At 35.8% G+C, this 15,527-nt stretch overlaps 1 protein-coding gene across 3 annotated transcripts in view; it reads right to left on the bottom strand.

Moving 5' to 3' along the window:
* LOC143239925 (ras-related protein ced-10-like) overlaps nt 1–14,684 on the bottom strand; it is a 54,195-nt gene extending 39,511 nt beyond the window's left edge. The window contains exons 1-2 of one of the 3 annotated variants that reach the window (XM_076481582.1): nt 14,381–14,684; nt 1,494–1,631 (exon numbers count right to left, since the gene is read on the bottom strand). In XM_076481582.1, coding sequence (XP_076337697.1) covers nt 1,494–1,618 — 125 coding nt within the window. In that variant the 5' untranslated portion in view covers nt 1,619–1,631; nt 14,381–14,684. The remainder of the gene's footprint in view (nt 1–1,493; nt 1,632–14,380) is intronic. The other 2 variants (XM_076481583.1, XM_076481581.1) reach the window with 2 other exon arrangements.
* Between the last annotated feature and the right edge of the window lie 843 nt (nt 14,685–15,527).

Raw genomic sequence — 15,527 nt, 5'->3', positions numbered from 1 at the left:
CAGACACACAGTAATGTGTCGTTTGGCCAAAACAAAAACAGTGTTGTTAACAGGAATGAAAACTTTGGGTTTATAACCACCCGTATAACCGTTCTTGTTAATCAAAACTCTTTTTTTTTTTTTTTGTCTGGTAAGCGTCTTTACCTTACATACCAAATTTTAAAGAAATCGCTTCAACCTTCACAGTTTTACAACAGGCCAACTTCAGTCTACAATTCTTCATTTTCATCCATCTTCTTCGCACCAATGGAAAAAAACAACAAACTTCCTTTTAATCGATTTCTTTCAAATTTCGTACATAATTAAAACACGTGTTTTTCTAACTTCATAGAAAATTTGGTTATAGTAGCTCAAGAATTCTCTGAAATATGGGCAAAAATGAGAAAAAGTACGAGAACTCTCGTTAATTGATGTTTTCGCCTGAAGAAAAAAATTGGCTAAATCAATCGCGTAAAAATTTCTACCACCCATTAAGGTACTCTTAACAGTGAACCGTTTTACACTTCTATAAAAATTGAACGCAAAATTCGGAACTTATCAACCCACAAATTTGCACTTGATTTTTTGTACTATTTCACACTTCAAACTAATAAAAATTTCCCGGGGCGTGTTTATCTTCGTTTCTGGTATGTCTATAGCATATTTTAAATAGAACTTTATCTACTATATAAAACTGTACACGAAACATGATATCTATTGAAAAACAACTTGGCTGAAAAAGTTGTAAACAAAACAAAAATAAAGCAACTGAAATATTTGAAATGAACGTTATTGAAGTTTTTATGACACCTACATGTAATTATAAATTTAATATTACAAACTATATCCGAGTATAAAATGTACGCCCTTTGTGGTTATTATAACCTAATATACAAAAAGAATATATGTAGTCAAAAACAAGAAAGTTTTCAAGATATGTGCGGTCAAAAATATATAAAAAAGCGAATAGTCACAGAAAGGTATTAAATCAGTTTGTGGCCAAAATGAAAAAAATAATGGTGACTAAAATTTTATGAAACTATTGCGACTATACGTTCAAAATTGTACAAAATGTATAGACTATGCATATCTATTTACTGCGAGAAACCATATGAGCCGCTGTTTTTTTGTCAATATATTAACTGAACAAAAACAGCAGCGCATGTGATTTCTGATACTTATGTCCTATACATTTTGTAAACTTTTGAATGAATGATCACAATAATTTGCAGAAAATTTTGTTCACCGATATTTTTATCATTCTGGACACAAACTTTGATTTCACATCTTTCAGTAACAAGTTTTTTTATTTTTTTGGGGCCGCACCTTTTTTACAACTATGCTGTTTTTGATTAGATGTAAACTACACACTACGTAAAATACACTTCTATAATATAAACATCCTAAACTTGAATCTAAAACAATCTGGTTGATATAAGATCATAGCTATGACATTGTGTAGAGTTAAAATAAATTAATTGCACGTGATAACTTTGTGGGTATGGCACACTTACACTGTGGGTACGTATTCCGTTTCGGGAAAACTACCCGTCGTGTATGATATAAGCATACATGTTTTTCCAACTGTTCCATCACCGACGACAACAACTTTTATTGGTCGATTTCCTTTTGACGTCATTTGGATTGCAAACCTAAACAGAAATTACAAGAGAAAAAAAATTAGTATTGGTGAATTCTAATAATCCAATGCTCTAATTTTTTTTAATTACAAAAGGCACAAAATACGACAGAAAAAATTTACCAGTTGAAAGTTTGGTCTACATATTAATGTTAAAATTAATTTAAAAAATACCCCTATGCAAGTAATTTTACAACAGAAAAATCTTATAAAGCATTTGATGAATTCTACAAAACTTGTGAAAAACAAACCAACTTCGCTCTAATTAATTTGATATTATGTTCAAGAAGACAATGAATTGCGAAACTTTTACTAACAGTAAAATATTATTTCAGTTTTAATTATAAGGCAATATAATGTTCACAGGAAAGCATGATCTTAATAAGTCACATGAAACTTTGCATACAAGGCAACGTTATTAAGGCCATTTGCCACCGTCCCTATAGCTTTGGGCTACGGAGAGGAAGGCAGACAATCAGCAACACCCTACCACCCACGCTAAGGAATTAACCCACACTTTTACACATATTTTGTGGTATAGAAAGGATTGTGTTGGTTTATGTTGAATTTCGCGCAAAGCTACACGAGGGCTATCTGCACTAGCCGTCCCTAATTTAGCAGTGCAAAACTAGAGGGAAGACAGCTAGTCATCACCATCCACCGCCATCTCTTGGGCTACACTTACCAATGAATAGTACGATTGACCGTAACATTATAATGCTCCCATGGCTGAAAGGGGAGCATGTTTGGTGTGATGGGGACTCGAACCCGCGACCTTCAGATCTTGAGTCAAGCGCCCTAACCATCTGTCCACGCCAGTATCATCGAAAGGATTGAATCCGACATGCTAGCTCTGAAATCCCAGAGTTCTGTTGCAAGACCAACCCGCGATTTTAAAAGATAATAAAATGCCCCTACGAATTAAACTACATTACTGAAAGCATTTGAAGAGCACATCCCAAGGTGATTGTAGCTCACTGATATAAGTTATACAAATTACGTATGCCTTGTCATATTGTACGATTCAGGGCAATGCTTCATTGTCTGTATTTAATTCAAACTTTAAAATGTCGCGTTTAGGTATTGGATTCGAATATAATGTATTCATGCCTGTTAAAATTTACTTTATATGAGAAGTTTGGTAAAAGTCTTGTAAATATTCGCAAGATCAATGCCCTTATATTTTTTCTTTTTAGAGCAAAGCTGTAGAGTGGGGTATATTTGCTCTGTTCACCACGCGGTATCGAACCTTAGATTTTAACTGCATACTTGAAAGAATGTTCTTTCAAAATCTAATCTGGGTTCACAAAATTAGTTACAACAATATATGCATACCCAGTACACAAATATTAAAATATTTAAAAAGTATTCGTTTTCAAATTAACACTATCCATTTCATGTTAGCACATTATAATATAGACACGTATTTTTCAAAACTTATTTGCTTGTTTTTGTTTTTGAATTTCGCGCAAAGTTACTCGAGAGCTATCTGCATTTTTCGAAACTTACTAATACACAAATATATACCTAAAACTATAACATTTCCAAGTACAGTGACATTAAAAGTTCTAAACTGCAGTTAAAACTAGTACCGTGTGTATTTTTGCATGAGAAGGTACCGTCCGGTAACCCCGGTAAGTCTGAGGGCTTTTAACGCTAAAATCGGGGTGTAGATACATTTTGATACCAGTGGAGGGCACAGTAAAAGTAACCCATTGTTTAGCTTTGTACTTAATTACAGAGAAATAATCAAATAAATAAACAGTCTAGATACAGCTTTCCATAAGACACATTGTCACTTGTTTTAAGATGCAAGAACAATCTAACATTACACGTTTGTTGTGATTTAAAATACAAGTTCCACAACTTTTTATGTACCAGGCATATGAATAAATTATCTTGGAGTATGCGTGACTCTGATTTTATACAAAAAACAAATAAACGTCAATATATATATGTATATATATTATTTACCTTGTTTGTTTGTTTTGAATTTCGCGCAAAGCTACACGAGGGCTATCTGCACTAGCCGTCCCTAATTTAGTAGGGTAAGACTAGAGGAAAGGCAACTAGTCATCACCACCCACCACCAACTCTCGGGCTACTCTTTTACCAACGAATAGTGGGATTGATCGTACCATTATAACGCACCCACGGCTGAATGGGGAAGCATGTTTGGTGCGATAGGGATTCGAACCCGTGACCCTCGGATTACAAGTCGAGTGCCTTAACCATCTGGCCATGCCGGGCCATCTAACTTGTAAGTTGCACAAAATGAAAATTCCCTGAAATCAGTTTGTTCCAGGGATTAAACTGGGTAATTTATTTAAAATAATAATACACCCAACCTATCCTCCTGGGACATATTGTTGTTATATTAATCACATGAACACTTATGTCGAAACCCTGAAACTTTACAAAAGCTAAAACAGTAATTCTTCAATACTAGGCACAGATAGCCTAGCTGCTTTGTGCCATAAAACACCAAATCAACCAACCAACCAATCCAATATTCAAACACTCCTGTGATTCATAGGAAGTCTCTAAAGCTGTTGTTACATCTATCAAAATCAAATACAAATCTATCAGAATATCATCTATAATTTATCTTAGGCTTAGCACTCTCGTTTCTTCAAAAATGTCCATGCCAGTTAATCGATAACACTGCAGAGTCGCCTAAAGACCAAAGTTATCGCACTTATTAGCTTTTCAAATTTAGCGCAAAGCTGTTCCAGGTCATTCTGCTTTAGCTGTTCCTAATTTTAAAGTGAAAGACTAGTCATCACTCACTATCAATTATTGGACTACTCTTACCAACGAAAAGTAAGATTGGTTATCAAATCATAACGTTCCCACGCAAAAAGGGCAAGCACGTTCGGTGAAGCCCGACATGGACAGGTGGGTTAAGACGTTCGACTCGTAATCACAAATTGCGAGTCAAGTGCCCTAACCACCAGGCCATGATATCCCATGGACATTTCTTTTATATCCAGTTATACAAATATTTACATTATTAATATGTCGTCGTCGTCTTGTTTTATTGTTTAGAGCAAACCAGCACAATGGGCTATGTTTTTATTTTGTCCACTATGTGAATCGAATCCCGAATTTTAATGATGTCAATACGTAAACCTAGCGCTGACCTATAGGAAGACCATTTAGCTTAACCACAAAATATTGTTAATGCACATTTATATTACACAAACAAATCTTTTATAGCCAGTAACAGGAATATATCCCGATGTTTACATCTAAAATGAAACCTAAACTACACTGGCATAATCACTATTTTTCCTTTACTGTATTTCACATTTTAAAAGGTCTTACAGAGTGACCTAAGATTCTGTGGCTGATTAACCAAGCCAGCTGTTCTTCTCTACATAATTACTTCACAATAGCCTCGGTCTCCACTACCATCCAAGGACCATCTAGTCAGTCTTTAACCTGCCACTCTCGGCCAGCCAAGTCAGCTGTTCTTCTCTACATAGTTACTTCACAATTAATATCTAGTTGAATTATGTTTCGGAAGTTGTATCTAGCTTCATTCATCGAGATGTATCAAAACAACCCTAAATCAGTACTTTTCAGAATGACCCCGTGATGACCATCCTTGTTAAAGCACTAAAAGATGCTAGGTTGGCTTGTGTGGCAGGTCTTTAAATCATTTTAAAATAACGCTCTTTATGCATAAAAATAAATAAAAACTCGTCTCATCCAAAAGTACTCAAGAAACGTTTGGTCGACTCCCAGTTGGAATATGATGAGTTCATTACGCGCCATTCTGCAAGAGGATGTGCGTTAGTCAGAAACAAAGCAGAAATATAGCTTCAGAAAAACATGTTCAACTTTTTGTAACGTTAAAATCTACCATACGTGACGAAATAGCGTAAGTTTGAACATGCCAGAGTTAATTTATCAAAACTCTATCAAAGTTTAATTTTTGTGTGTGGAAGAGTTATATATATATATACTCTTCAAAACAAGAAACGCAAAAGGGATATTTTTGTTACTTTAAAGAGAAATATGTAATAACGTTACAAGCTCAGAGTATGTGATGTTACACGTGTTAAGGCACTGATTATCAGACCAAAATGATAATAAAAGTTGTGCACTTTGAAAACGGAGAAAAACATCGGATTTTTCGCCAAAACGCATACGTGTCCAATAAATTTGTTTGAGAGATCTGCATGTTCTGCAAGTGCAACATGTGCAAAATCCCTATAAAAGTGACGGGTTCTCGGTTTCCATAGCTCAGTGTTAAGCCACCGACACGCAATACAGTTACGCCAAGACTGACTGAAGCACAACGCAACAACGCCATTGGTCGATTGGAAGCAGGCGAATCTCGATCAGATGTTGCCAGAGCTGTGAATGTCCACCCAAGCACCATCACAAGGCTATGGAATCGTCACCAACAACATGGATCAACTCGTGACCGTCCACGACCTGGCAGACCTCGTGTGACCACGTCCGCGCAAGATCGCTACATCCGGTTACGTCACCTTCGGGATAGGACCACCACTGCAACGTCTACTGCCTCAACCACACCAGGGCTGCGTAGGATTTCCGATCAAACCGTACGCAACCGTCTACGAGATTCTTAGGCCCCATGTGCAACCCATCATGGTGAACGTCAACGACGTTTTTCAACATGACAACGCCCGTCCTCACCACTGTCTTCTTGAGACACCACAACATCAACGTTCTTCCCTGGCCCTCCAGATCACCAGATTTAAACCCCATCGAACATCTTTGGGACGAGTTGGACCGACGTCTGCGACGGCGACAACCTCAACCGCAGACTCTACCTCAGCTTGCAGCAGCTTTGCAGGCTGAGTGGACAGCCATTCCACAGGACGTGATTCGTCATCTCATCACTTCCATGGACAGGAGATGCCAAACAGTTATTGATGCTCACGGGGGGCATACTCGTTATTGACGATGAGTGACGTTAAACTTCACCTAGTGAGCGTGGACTTCGCCTTTGCAGACTTTGGATGTTCAGCAGTGAATGTGCAAAGTTTCACACATGTCATACAGAACTACCCGGAATAAACTTAACAATTTGTCTCATATTTTGCCTTTTGCGTTTCTTTTTTTGAAGAGTATATATGGATACTATGGTGGTACCATACTTGGCATTATACCATTCAACTTGTATTTTATCTTTATTCAAGAAATTAAATTTTAATTTGACTTATTGTAGATTCAGCTGGTATGCCAAACAATTGAGATATCTAAGTTAGTCCCTCATCCAACCTGGATCTAAGGTGTAGCTGAATTGCTACACCTAAACTATCCCATATACAACCATCTTTAGAACAGTTCAGACATATTTCATTGATACATTTCCTTTACATTCACAAGTCAACTTTTTCCATGTTGTTTCTCATGGCCGCCGCTCAAGTCACGGGTCTGTCGAGTGTCCCAGATCTCGAAAACAGAGCAACACGTCTTTTTGTCTAAACAAAACAACCCAGACATTTTCATGATGACTCCTTTCAGAATGCCGGGCTGGCTTGCGTGATGTACGTTAAATATATAAATTAATAAGTCATTTAACAACCATAAAGTTGCGGTGAAGAGGAATGCTTGCGAACGGCATTTTGAAGTTGGCGTTTTGTACATATTTGAGGGATTAAAAGACACAATGTCGCTGAACACCCCTCGTACCTTGAACTATGGATGTGTTATAAAAGTGAGTTTTGTCGTTTAAAATTACGAATGGGAATACCTGCAACCTAGGAGCCTCTGGCCTTGTAGTTCAGCCCAAGTTAATTGCCCGGAAGTACGGGGCTAAATTAGAATTTGTTCGAGAGCCCGTTGTGATGTAACTAAATTAAACACTAGACCTAAGCAAATATTCTCTCCACTACCCGTGATGACAACAGGAAATACATAAGTTAGAGCGAAGCACTCGACAAACTGACAGTAAAGTTCGAGCATTACTACTCACACAGTCAGCATTTTATACGAAATATCATCTAGAATAAATAAAATGCACATATATAGTAACCTACTGCGGTTTTACTCTAACTTCAGTGTATAAAAATTCCCGGAGCAAATTTACTGCCACTGATTCGTCTTGTAAAAATAAATTCAATAAAAAAAAACAGCTGACGAAAAAGTAATTAGGCACATAATGCTAAACTATAAAATTACAAATGACCAACCAACACAAATGTACGTTTAAAAGAATTAGACCCACATAAGTTATGTTTCTTACACGTACTGCCTATCTGTTACATGACAGACGATTGTTTGTTTTTTTTTAATTTCGCACAAAGCTACACGAGGGCTATGTACGCTAGCCGTCCCTATTTTAGAGGTGTAAAACTAGAGGAAAGGCAGCTAGTCATCACCACTCACCGCCAACTCTTGGGCTACTGTTTTACCAAAGAATAGTAGGAATGACCGTCACATTATAATGTTTCTACGGCAGAAAGGGAGAACAAGTTTGGTGTGACGAGGATTCAAACCCGTGACCCTCAGATTACGAGTCGAGCGTCTTAACAGCCTGGCCATGCTGGGCCGCTTATTTTGTGTCGTAGATAATACATTGCTGTATTATTATATTTATCTAGTTCTTTGTTTTAAACGGGTTTTCAAGAGATTTTTAGTTGGACTGGGGATCTTGAAAATTCTACGCCTTAAAAACGTTCTACAGGTTTAAAATGAAATTGACGAATTCGGTCTGTAGTATCATCCAACTATTGTTATCTAGAAATAATACTGCAAATTCCAGAGGTGAAATATTAAGCACGCCTATATTAAAGATGTACATTTCGGCTACTGAAAAAGCCTACATCTAGGCCTAATTATGTAATTCGATTGGTAAGAACACGAGAATCACAAGACAAACACACTATTTGTAGGCCTGTGATGCAATAAAACAACTGCAAACTGTAGACCAAACTGTAGGGGAGGAGTGATTGTATGCACCATACCCCCCACCTAAAATGAAGGGGGGATGTATCATCCCCCCAGGATTTACGCCTCTGCTGACCAGGTTTCATTATCGTTAAAAATATCAAATGTTAACTGTCCTTTTGTGAATTTTTAAAGATCATTTTCAGCTTTTTTATAATGCTACTTTTTGTAGTTTCTTCTAGAATACTTATTCGTAATTTGCTCTAAAATAGAAACTGTCACATCTTACGGGTATCATGACTGCTACATGCGAGAAAGGTACGACTTACGTATCTGTATTATATTTAGTAGTTCGAGCAAGGGTATAATAAACGTGTAATGTTACTTCTCAACACTTGTGTGGTGGCGCTGCAACGACGATAGAAAATTTAACAATCAGTATAACAATTTTGTTTGTGTTAGAAATTTTGCGCAAGAAGGGCTCTCTGTGCGCCGCCGTTCTTATTTCTTGTTTTGCATTTTTAAACTTGCAGATCAGAGGGAGAAAGAATGCAGCAAGTCAACAGAAACCACCGTTTAACTGTTAGACTACTTCTGTCTGACCGAATAGCGAGACTTGACCACCATTCTTACAACAGAACCACAACCCCAAAGCGAGGAACGCGTTTTGCAACGAACCACGAACTGAAAACTAAATCTTTTAAAATAAGATGAACATTAAAAAAAACAACAACTTGACATTAATCAGTCACTAACACTGAAAAACTAATAAACATTACTATAATTCTTCTGTAGCCTTTACTCCACATTTTAACTTGTTAAATCCACACATTGTAGACATCGAAACTTACAAAACTGCATTTACAGGAAGACCGGTACATGCTGGGGAGGACAGATCAAAGGTTATTTTCAAGTTATCTTTCTAACATGTGACACAGAACGGACACGTAAAAAAACGTATTACACACACACACACATTTATATATTCCAATTCACACAATTTGTTACATTTACCTATATATATTAATATGCTCCGGTTCGCTCATCACACAAGTTTCAGTCTATTAATGAGCCTGTGTCTACTCAAGAAATTGCATTTAGTTATATATTAATATGCTTGAATTCTCACACACTCGTATATAACTCACTCAGTTCCACTATATTTTAGGGATTCATATACAGTTTATATGAATTACCTTAAGCTCAAGTGTACATAAATTTGTTCTTGAAAATTCTGAACTCTACGTTCGACTTCACTGTAAGTAACCCTTGCCACTGCTGTTCAATTTATTATCACAGCTTGAAGGATTTATACACGAATACCTTCCAGCTTAGAACACCTGTTAAATGTTTGTCTACTTTTTTCTACGAATGTCTGAAAGTTACACACCTGAAAATGACAGAGCCATGTGCAGCTACGTAGCATAAATTTAGAATACTTTTATTTTGCTTCCACATTTAACTACAAACACCCATTAATACTTTCCTGATAATATTACATTATTTCTATCAGTTATATAAGGCTCCCAGAGAGTTGCTAGAAAAATATAATTTTTTTTTTACTTTTTTCTCATGTAAAACAAAGCACGTTTTCACAAAGTAAAATGTAATTAAGTACATGTATAGAATGCATCTTTGACTAACAGTAAATGTCGGTTTCTATAGTTATTTGTAATATTTTTTATGAAGATATCCATAACTTTGTGTGATGACAGGTTTTTTACCGTGCAAGCTCTGGTAATGAAGCGTGAATTATTTCCCCGCATCCAGAATACTGCAAAATCTTTATATTGTCACATATCAATAATGGATAATTAATAATGTCATGATCAAATTATCCAAGACTTCGAGGCAGTGTTTATGGTGAAAAGTATAGGTTTATCTCAAGTGTTTGGGGCCTATACTGAACAAAAAAAAAAAAAAAGGAGTAAAGTTTGATAACAAAAGAAAAACAGATTTTTTTATATATTTTAACTTTAATATCAATGACGGTGTGTAACTCCTTTATATGTATCCACACTTCATATCTAACGGTATTCACATCGTACTTGTTTTTATACATTTAGTGCAGGCACCTTAACCATTTTTTTTTCCCAGTTAGTACAAACTGACTGATTTTATTGTTTGGAATTAAGCACAAAGCTACATAAGGGGGCTATCTGTGCTCTACCCATAACGGGTATCGAAACCCTGTTTCTAGCGGTGGTTGTCCGCAGACATATTACTGTGCCACTAGGGGCATTAATATAAAAACCTTAATTATTTTTATATATTTGGTAATCAAATGCTAATTATTTGTACAGTTGGTATCCGTATCTTAAATATTTTTTATACAGTCGGTACCTAGTGTCTCAATTTGTTTTTATACAGTCAGTATTCAGCCATAAATGACTTTATATTGTCTGTAGCCAGATAAATTTTTGTACAGTTGGCAAATCAAACCTTAATTGTTATATAGCCAGTATCCACATTACAGTCTTAGTAACATCAACTGTCGTACGAGTGCTCTTTAATATATCGTACATCAATTTACTACAGGTTTTGTCGTTTACAGCTCTCATCAATTGCTGTTTCTTAACCTCAGCATCGAATATTCTAGAAGGGAAGTAGCAATTGTCTGTAGCAATAAAACAGAAATAATGAGAAGGAAACCCGCCTGCCACGTTTGATCCTGCTAGCTCCAAAACTGTGGGACAAACACAGCGTGAATTAGCACAGGAAATAAAAATGTGTTAAAAACAAAAGAACATAGGCCGAACCGTCTACTAACAAACAATCTAGACCAAAAAAACCTTGAAGTTGGCCAAATGCAATTTTACTTGGAGTTAGAGTGTAGAAGAAAGTCACTAGATGGTTGCCCATATAAAATAAACATGCAGAAAGCAGATAGTCATTTTAAATTAACTTTCTATAAATCACGTGATACACAAGTTTGTTCACGTAGAAATAACCATCTTCAATATAATTAAAAACATAAAGCCACGCGGAACAAAATCGTTATCCAAGGAAATATCTATTAAGACATGATGTGGTTTAGTAGTTAGAGTGAAGGTCTTTTTCCACTATCCTATCAGACAAGAGTAGACCATAAGTTAGTGATACGTGCTACTGAATATATGACTTCTGTCTAGTCTTTTTGTTTCGAAGTTAAGCAAAAAGCTACATACACGATGGACTATCTGTGCTCTGCCCACCACGGGTATCGAAACCTGGTTTCTGGAGTTGCTAGCCTGCAGACGTCCCACTGTGTGACTGGGGGTTCTCTCTAGTCTACAACTAGAAAATCAGGGGTTCGATTCCCCACGGTGAATTCAGCAGATAGTCCGATGTGGCTTTGCTATATATAAAAAACAACTCTCTATTCTATCAGATCAAAATAAGGGTGTCCATGCATAGATCCCTTTTGCGCAGTTTTCCGAGAAATTCTGAAATGTATTGAAGTACAATAAAAGTATAAATCGCTATTCAAAGTTTTTAGATTAAACGGTCCTACAAATTAAAGGTAGACTACACAGTTAGCGAGTAAAGCACTTATGTGCTCAAATTTTGTTTTCGAAAAAAAAAAAGTATAAACAAAAAACAAACCCTACTCATATTTCAGACCTAATTAACACAAACCAAAAACAACAATAAAAAATAACCCGTTCTATATATTAACTTTTTATTTATTACACGTCTAAATTAAATCAATAACGGTGTAATTTCAGTAAGAATATCTCAGAGTAACACATTTGCCAATTTTAACAAATATATCACACAAGAGACAAAGCTTTCGTGGTGTATCAACTTTGGGAAATCGACCACAAAGTTGGAATCTGGTAAACTAAAGGTTTTTAAGCTTAATGTTGCAGAATATTATAAGAATGAATAAAATTATCTTTTATTCTAGTTGCATTCATTAGTAAAAATGACAAATCAATATTTAATATTTGATTATGATGACAATAGCGTCATAAATATAATTGACCTCAAAGAACTTTAAAAACCTGAATGTCTTTTAGTGAGATTGTATAGTCATGAAAGTTAAGATGTACAGCAGCCGTGTCTACTTTAACAAACTGCGTATCTCTTGGTGTGGTCATGTAATGTTTCATTCTTATTGCACAAGGTACGGTTAACTTTAAGAATGTTTCTGTGATTTTGTAGAAACACGATTTTTATTTCCTAGCATGGGGAACATTAGGCTTAAAACATGAGCCTGTAAATATTTTATTTTACTTCTTGCCATATAAACGAAAAAACAACAACACATGCAAGTCCACTTCAGTGTACGATTCTAATACCTTCTGAACAAATGTAAAGAGTATGTTACATGTCAGTCGTACTACATCTGCATGACGAAGCTTTTCCTCCAATAGTTGGACTAATCGGGCCGCTGGAATACGACATGCATAGTTGTAATTTAAGATCCATTTATATAATTACTTTTCATAAGCAACTGTTATGGTGTGAACTAGATTACATAACAGGATTGTAATCATTGTCCGTTTTATTGAGTAATTTACAAAGTGTGTGTACCTTACAGCACAGCCACATCGGGCTATCTGCTGAGCCCACCGAGGGGAATCGAACCCCTGATTTTAGCGTTGTTTGTCTGTAGACCTACCGCTGTCCTAGCGGGGGCAACTTACAAAGTAAATTAACAAGATAATGATTAATAACACATTACAGTTCCCGGGTCGGGATAGCTATGTAGTTATCTTACTTGGACTGTGAATCCTACGGAGTCATTATTCGAGGCCAGTTACACTTCGCGCTTAGAGGTCGTGAATGCGCTTTATGAGAACGGTCAGTCCCACAATTCGTTAGAGGAGCAGTGTATGTTATTGAGGGACTAAATACACTCTAGTCTATCACTAACAATTCAAAGTTAGGAACGGCCATACATAGATCGCCCCCTGTGTTGTTTCTAGGAAAGTTTCCGAACCATATTTTAATAATTTAACATCTCATTAGAAGTGAATCCGTGATACTAAATACAATGCGTGCTCTGATTAATTTTACTAAATACAATAATATATACGTATTGTTGAAGTTTTGCAACTCGACTGATGAATAATTATGAAAAACTTGTAAGTTTCTATTCCACCCACTTGTCAACTGGCTTATTCGATGTCATCCATGATTATAAAACTCGTTGTTGACCTGAAAATGATCCAAAAAGGTCGAAACGTTGTTTGTACTTTACTCGGTGTTAGTGTCACGTTGAATGTTTACAATTTATAAAGTAAGAAAAAAAACTGTTTCACCGTGCCATTCCATTATTCTTTTCGTAACATCGAAAATACCAATAAATCATTTCTTAGCTAACAGCAACAAAAAAACCTCTAGCGCGCGCTCAAAAAGGGCCGTTTTGTTCGATGCTTGGTGTTTACCGTCATTAGCCTACACGAGCCAAATTCTACACTATTGTTAATTTTATAATTTTACTTCTCGAAGGACAGAAAAGAATAGAAATGTTTAACTTAGAAAGTGGTTTAAGTTATTTCTTGCGTTTCTAAATGTTTGGAAATATAAACATATATGAATATTTATTGAAAGCTGAGCTATAAACAGTGTACCCAGATATGCTTACGATAACATACGGTCCTACTGTTCAATAAACACAGACCACAGTTTGGGCAACATGAGATTTCAATATATATATGTATGTATTTTAAATATAAAGCATAACTTCCTGGTTAATATTAGAATAAATTACCACACTGATGAAAATATAAATTGAGCCTAAAAGATCTACAATGTACACAAGTAAAAAAAAAAACGTTTTATAAAATATTATAAAACAGGCAGTTGCATTTTATATTAAATTAAAAAACAAAACAATCCGAGTTTGAATGATAGCCACCGATCTACGTCTATTGATCTAATATAAGATTGGTAATAACTCACCCTAACAAATTGTCGAGAAAGTGAAACACTGATCTGACGACAGTCGTTGCGCTGCTAGTCCTATTTATCAACTTTAACTTTTAAGGTTGTCCTTTAGTATTTTCCAAAGCAACACTTCACATTCGGTGTTCACATATCACGCACATAGGGCCAAATAATAATATATTCCTTTCTATTTCACAACAGGTGGCCGAGCTGCTGATATATCAAAAATACGAGCGAACAGACTTAACTGAGACAACATTCGTTCCAGTGCAGTCCTTCACTGTGTGTTAGTACTTGCTGCGACTTCCGGTCTGTAGCTGTAGTGTAACGTGAGGATATTGTTGCAGTAGCGTCAACTAACCACGTGGTTTGGGCGGGGCATAACAACTAAACTTTCACTCTCCAGTTAAAAATCGAACCACAGTTACTGAAGCTTTTCCATTGAAATCGTAGACGGTTGTTGTGACAAAAATTATAATTCAAGAATATATTTTTTTCTGTTATCAGAAATTAGAAGTTACTAGTGAGAAATAATATATATACATGTTTATTCGAGAACGATTAAAATATTTGAATTCAAGATACATACGCTGTGGAACCAGCGCGGTGCAAATTAATCAAATAAATGCGAACACAGAAAAATATTAATTGTTTAGAACAGCAATTATTTTAAAAATCTTTTCAAGTTTAATTAACAGCACAGTTCAGCGCGGTAAAGAGCATGTGAGGCTGAACAGTTTTTACTGGTCTTCTACCTTGATTAAACTTGTTCTCATTTAGTTCTAATTCACACATCCTTTACTTACATTCCTTTCGCCAAAAAAATGTTAGTTAGATTTTTCGTCTCGCTAAATTATCGAGTATTTCTTCAACTCTATAGCTTATCATCTCATATCACACACAAATTGTCTCTACCGTAAGTTCAACTTTGATCAGTTTATCTTTTGACGGGTTAATGACCGATATCTTAAGGGGTGGAGGGATGTATTGATGTAGTAAATATTGAAAAAAACAACAAAAAAAAAACGTCGACACCACAATTGTTTAAACCACTTTCGAAAATCTGAAGCCAACAATTCGTGATTGTGATCTTGTCTCTTGTGATTAATGATGGTGTAGTTTTCAGCTCCAACATAAAGCTCAAAAGAAAAACGGCTACGTA

The sequence above is a fragment of the Tachypleus tridentatus genome, chromosome 13 (genome assembly GCF_004210375.1).
Source record: "Tachypleus tridentatus isolate NWPU-2018 chromosome 13, ASM421037v1, whole genome shotgun sequence".
Taxonomy (NCBI): domain Eukaryota; kingdom Metazoa; phylum Arthropoda; class Merostomata; order Xiphosura; family Limulidae; genus Tachypleus; species Tachypleus tridentatus.
Note: the sequence above shows the minus strand (reverse complement) of the source record. Positions and strands in the feature narration are given on the sequence as shown.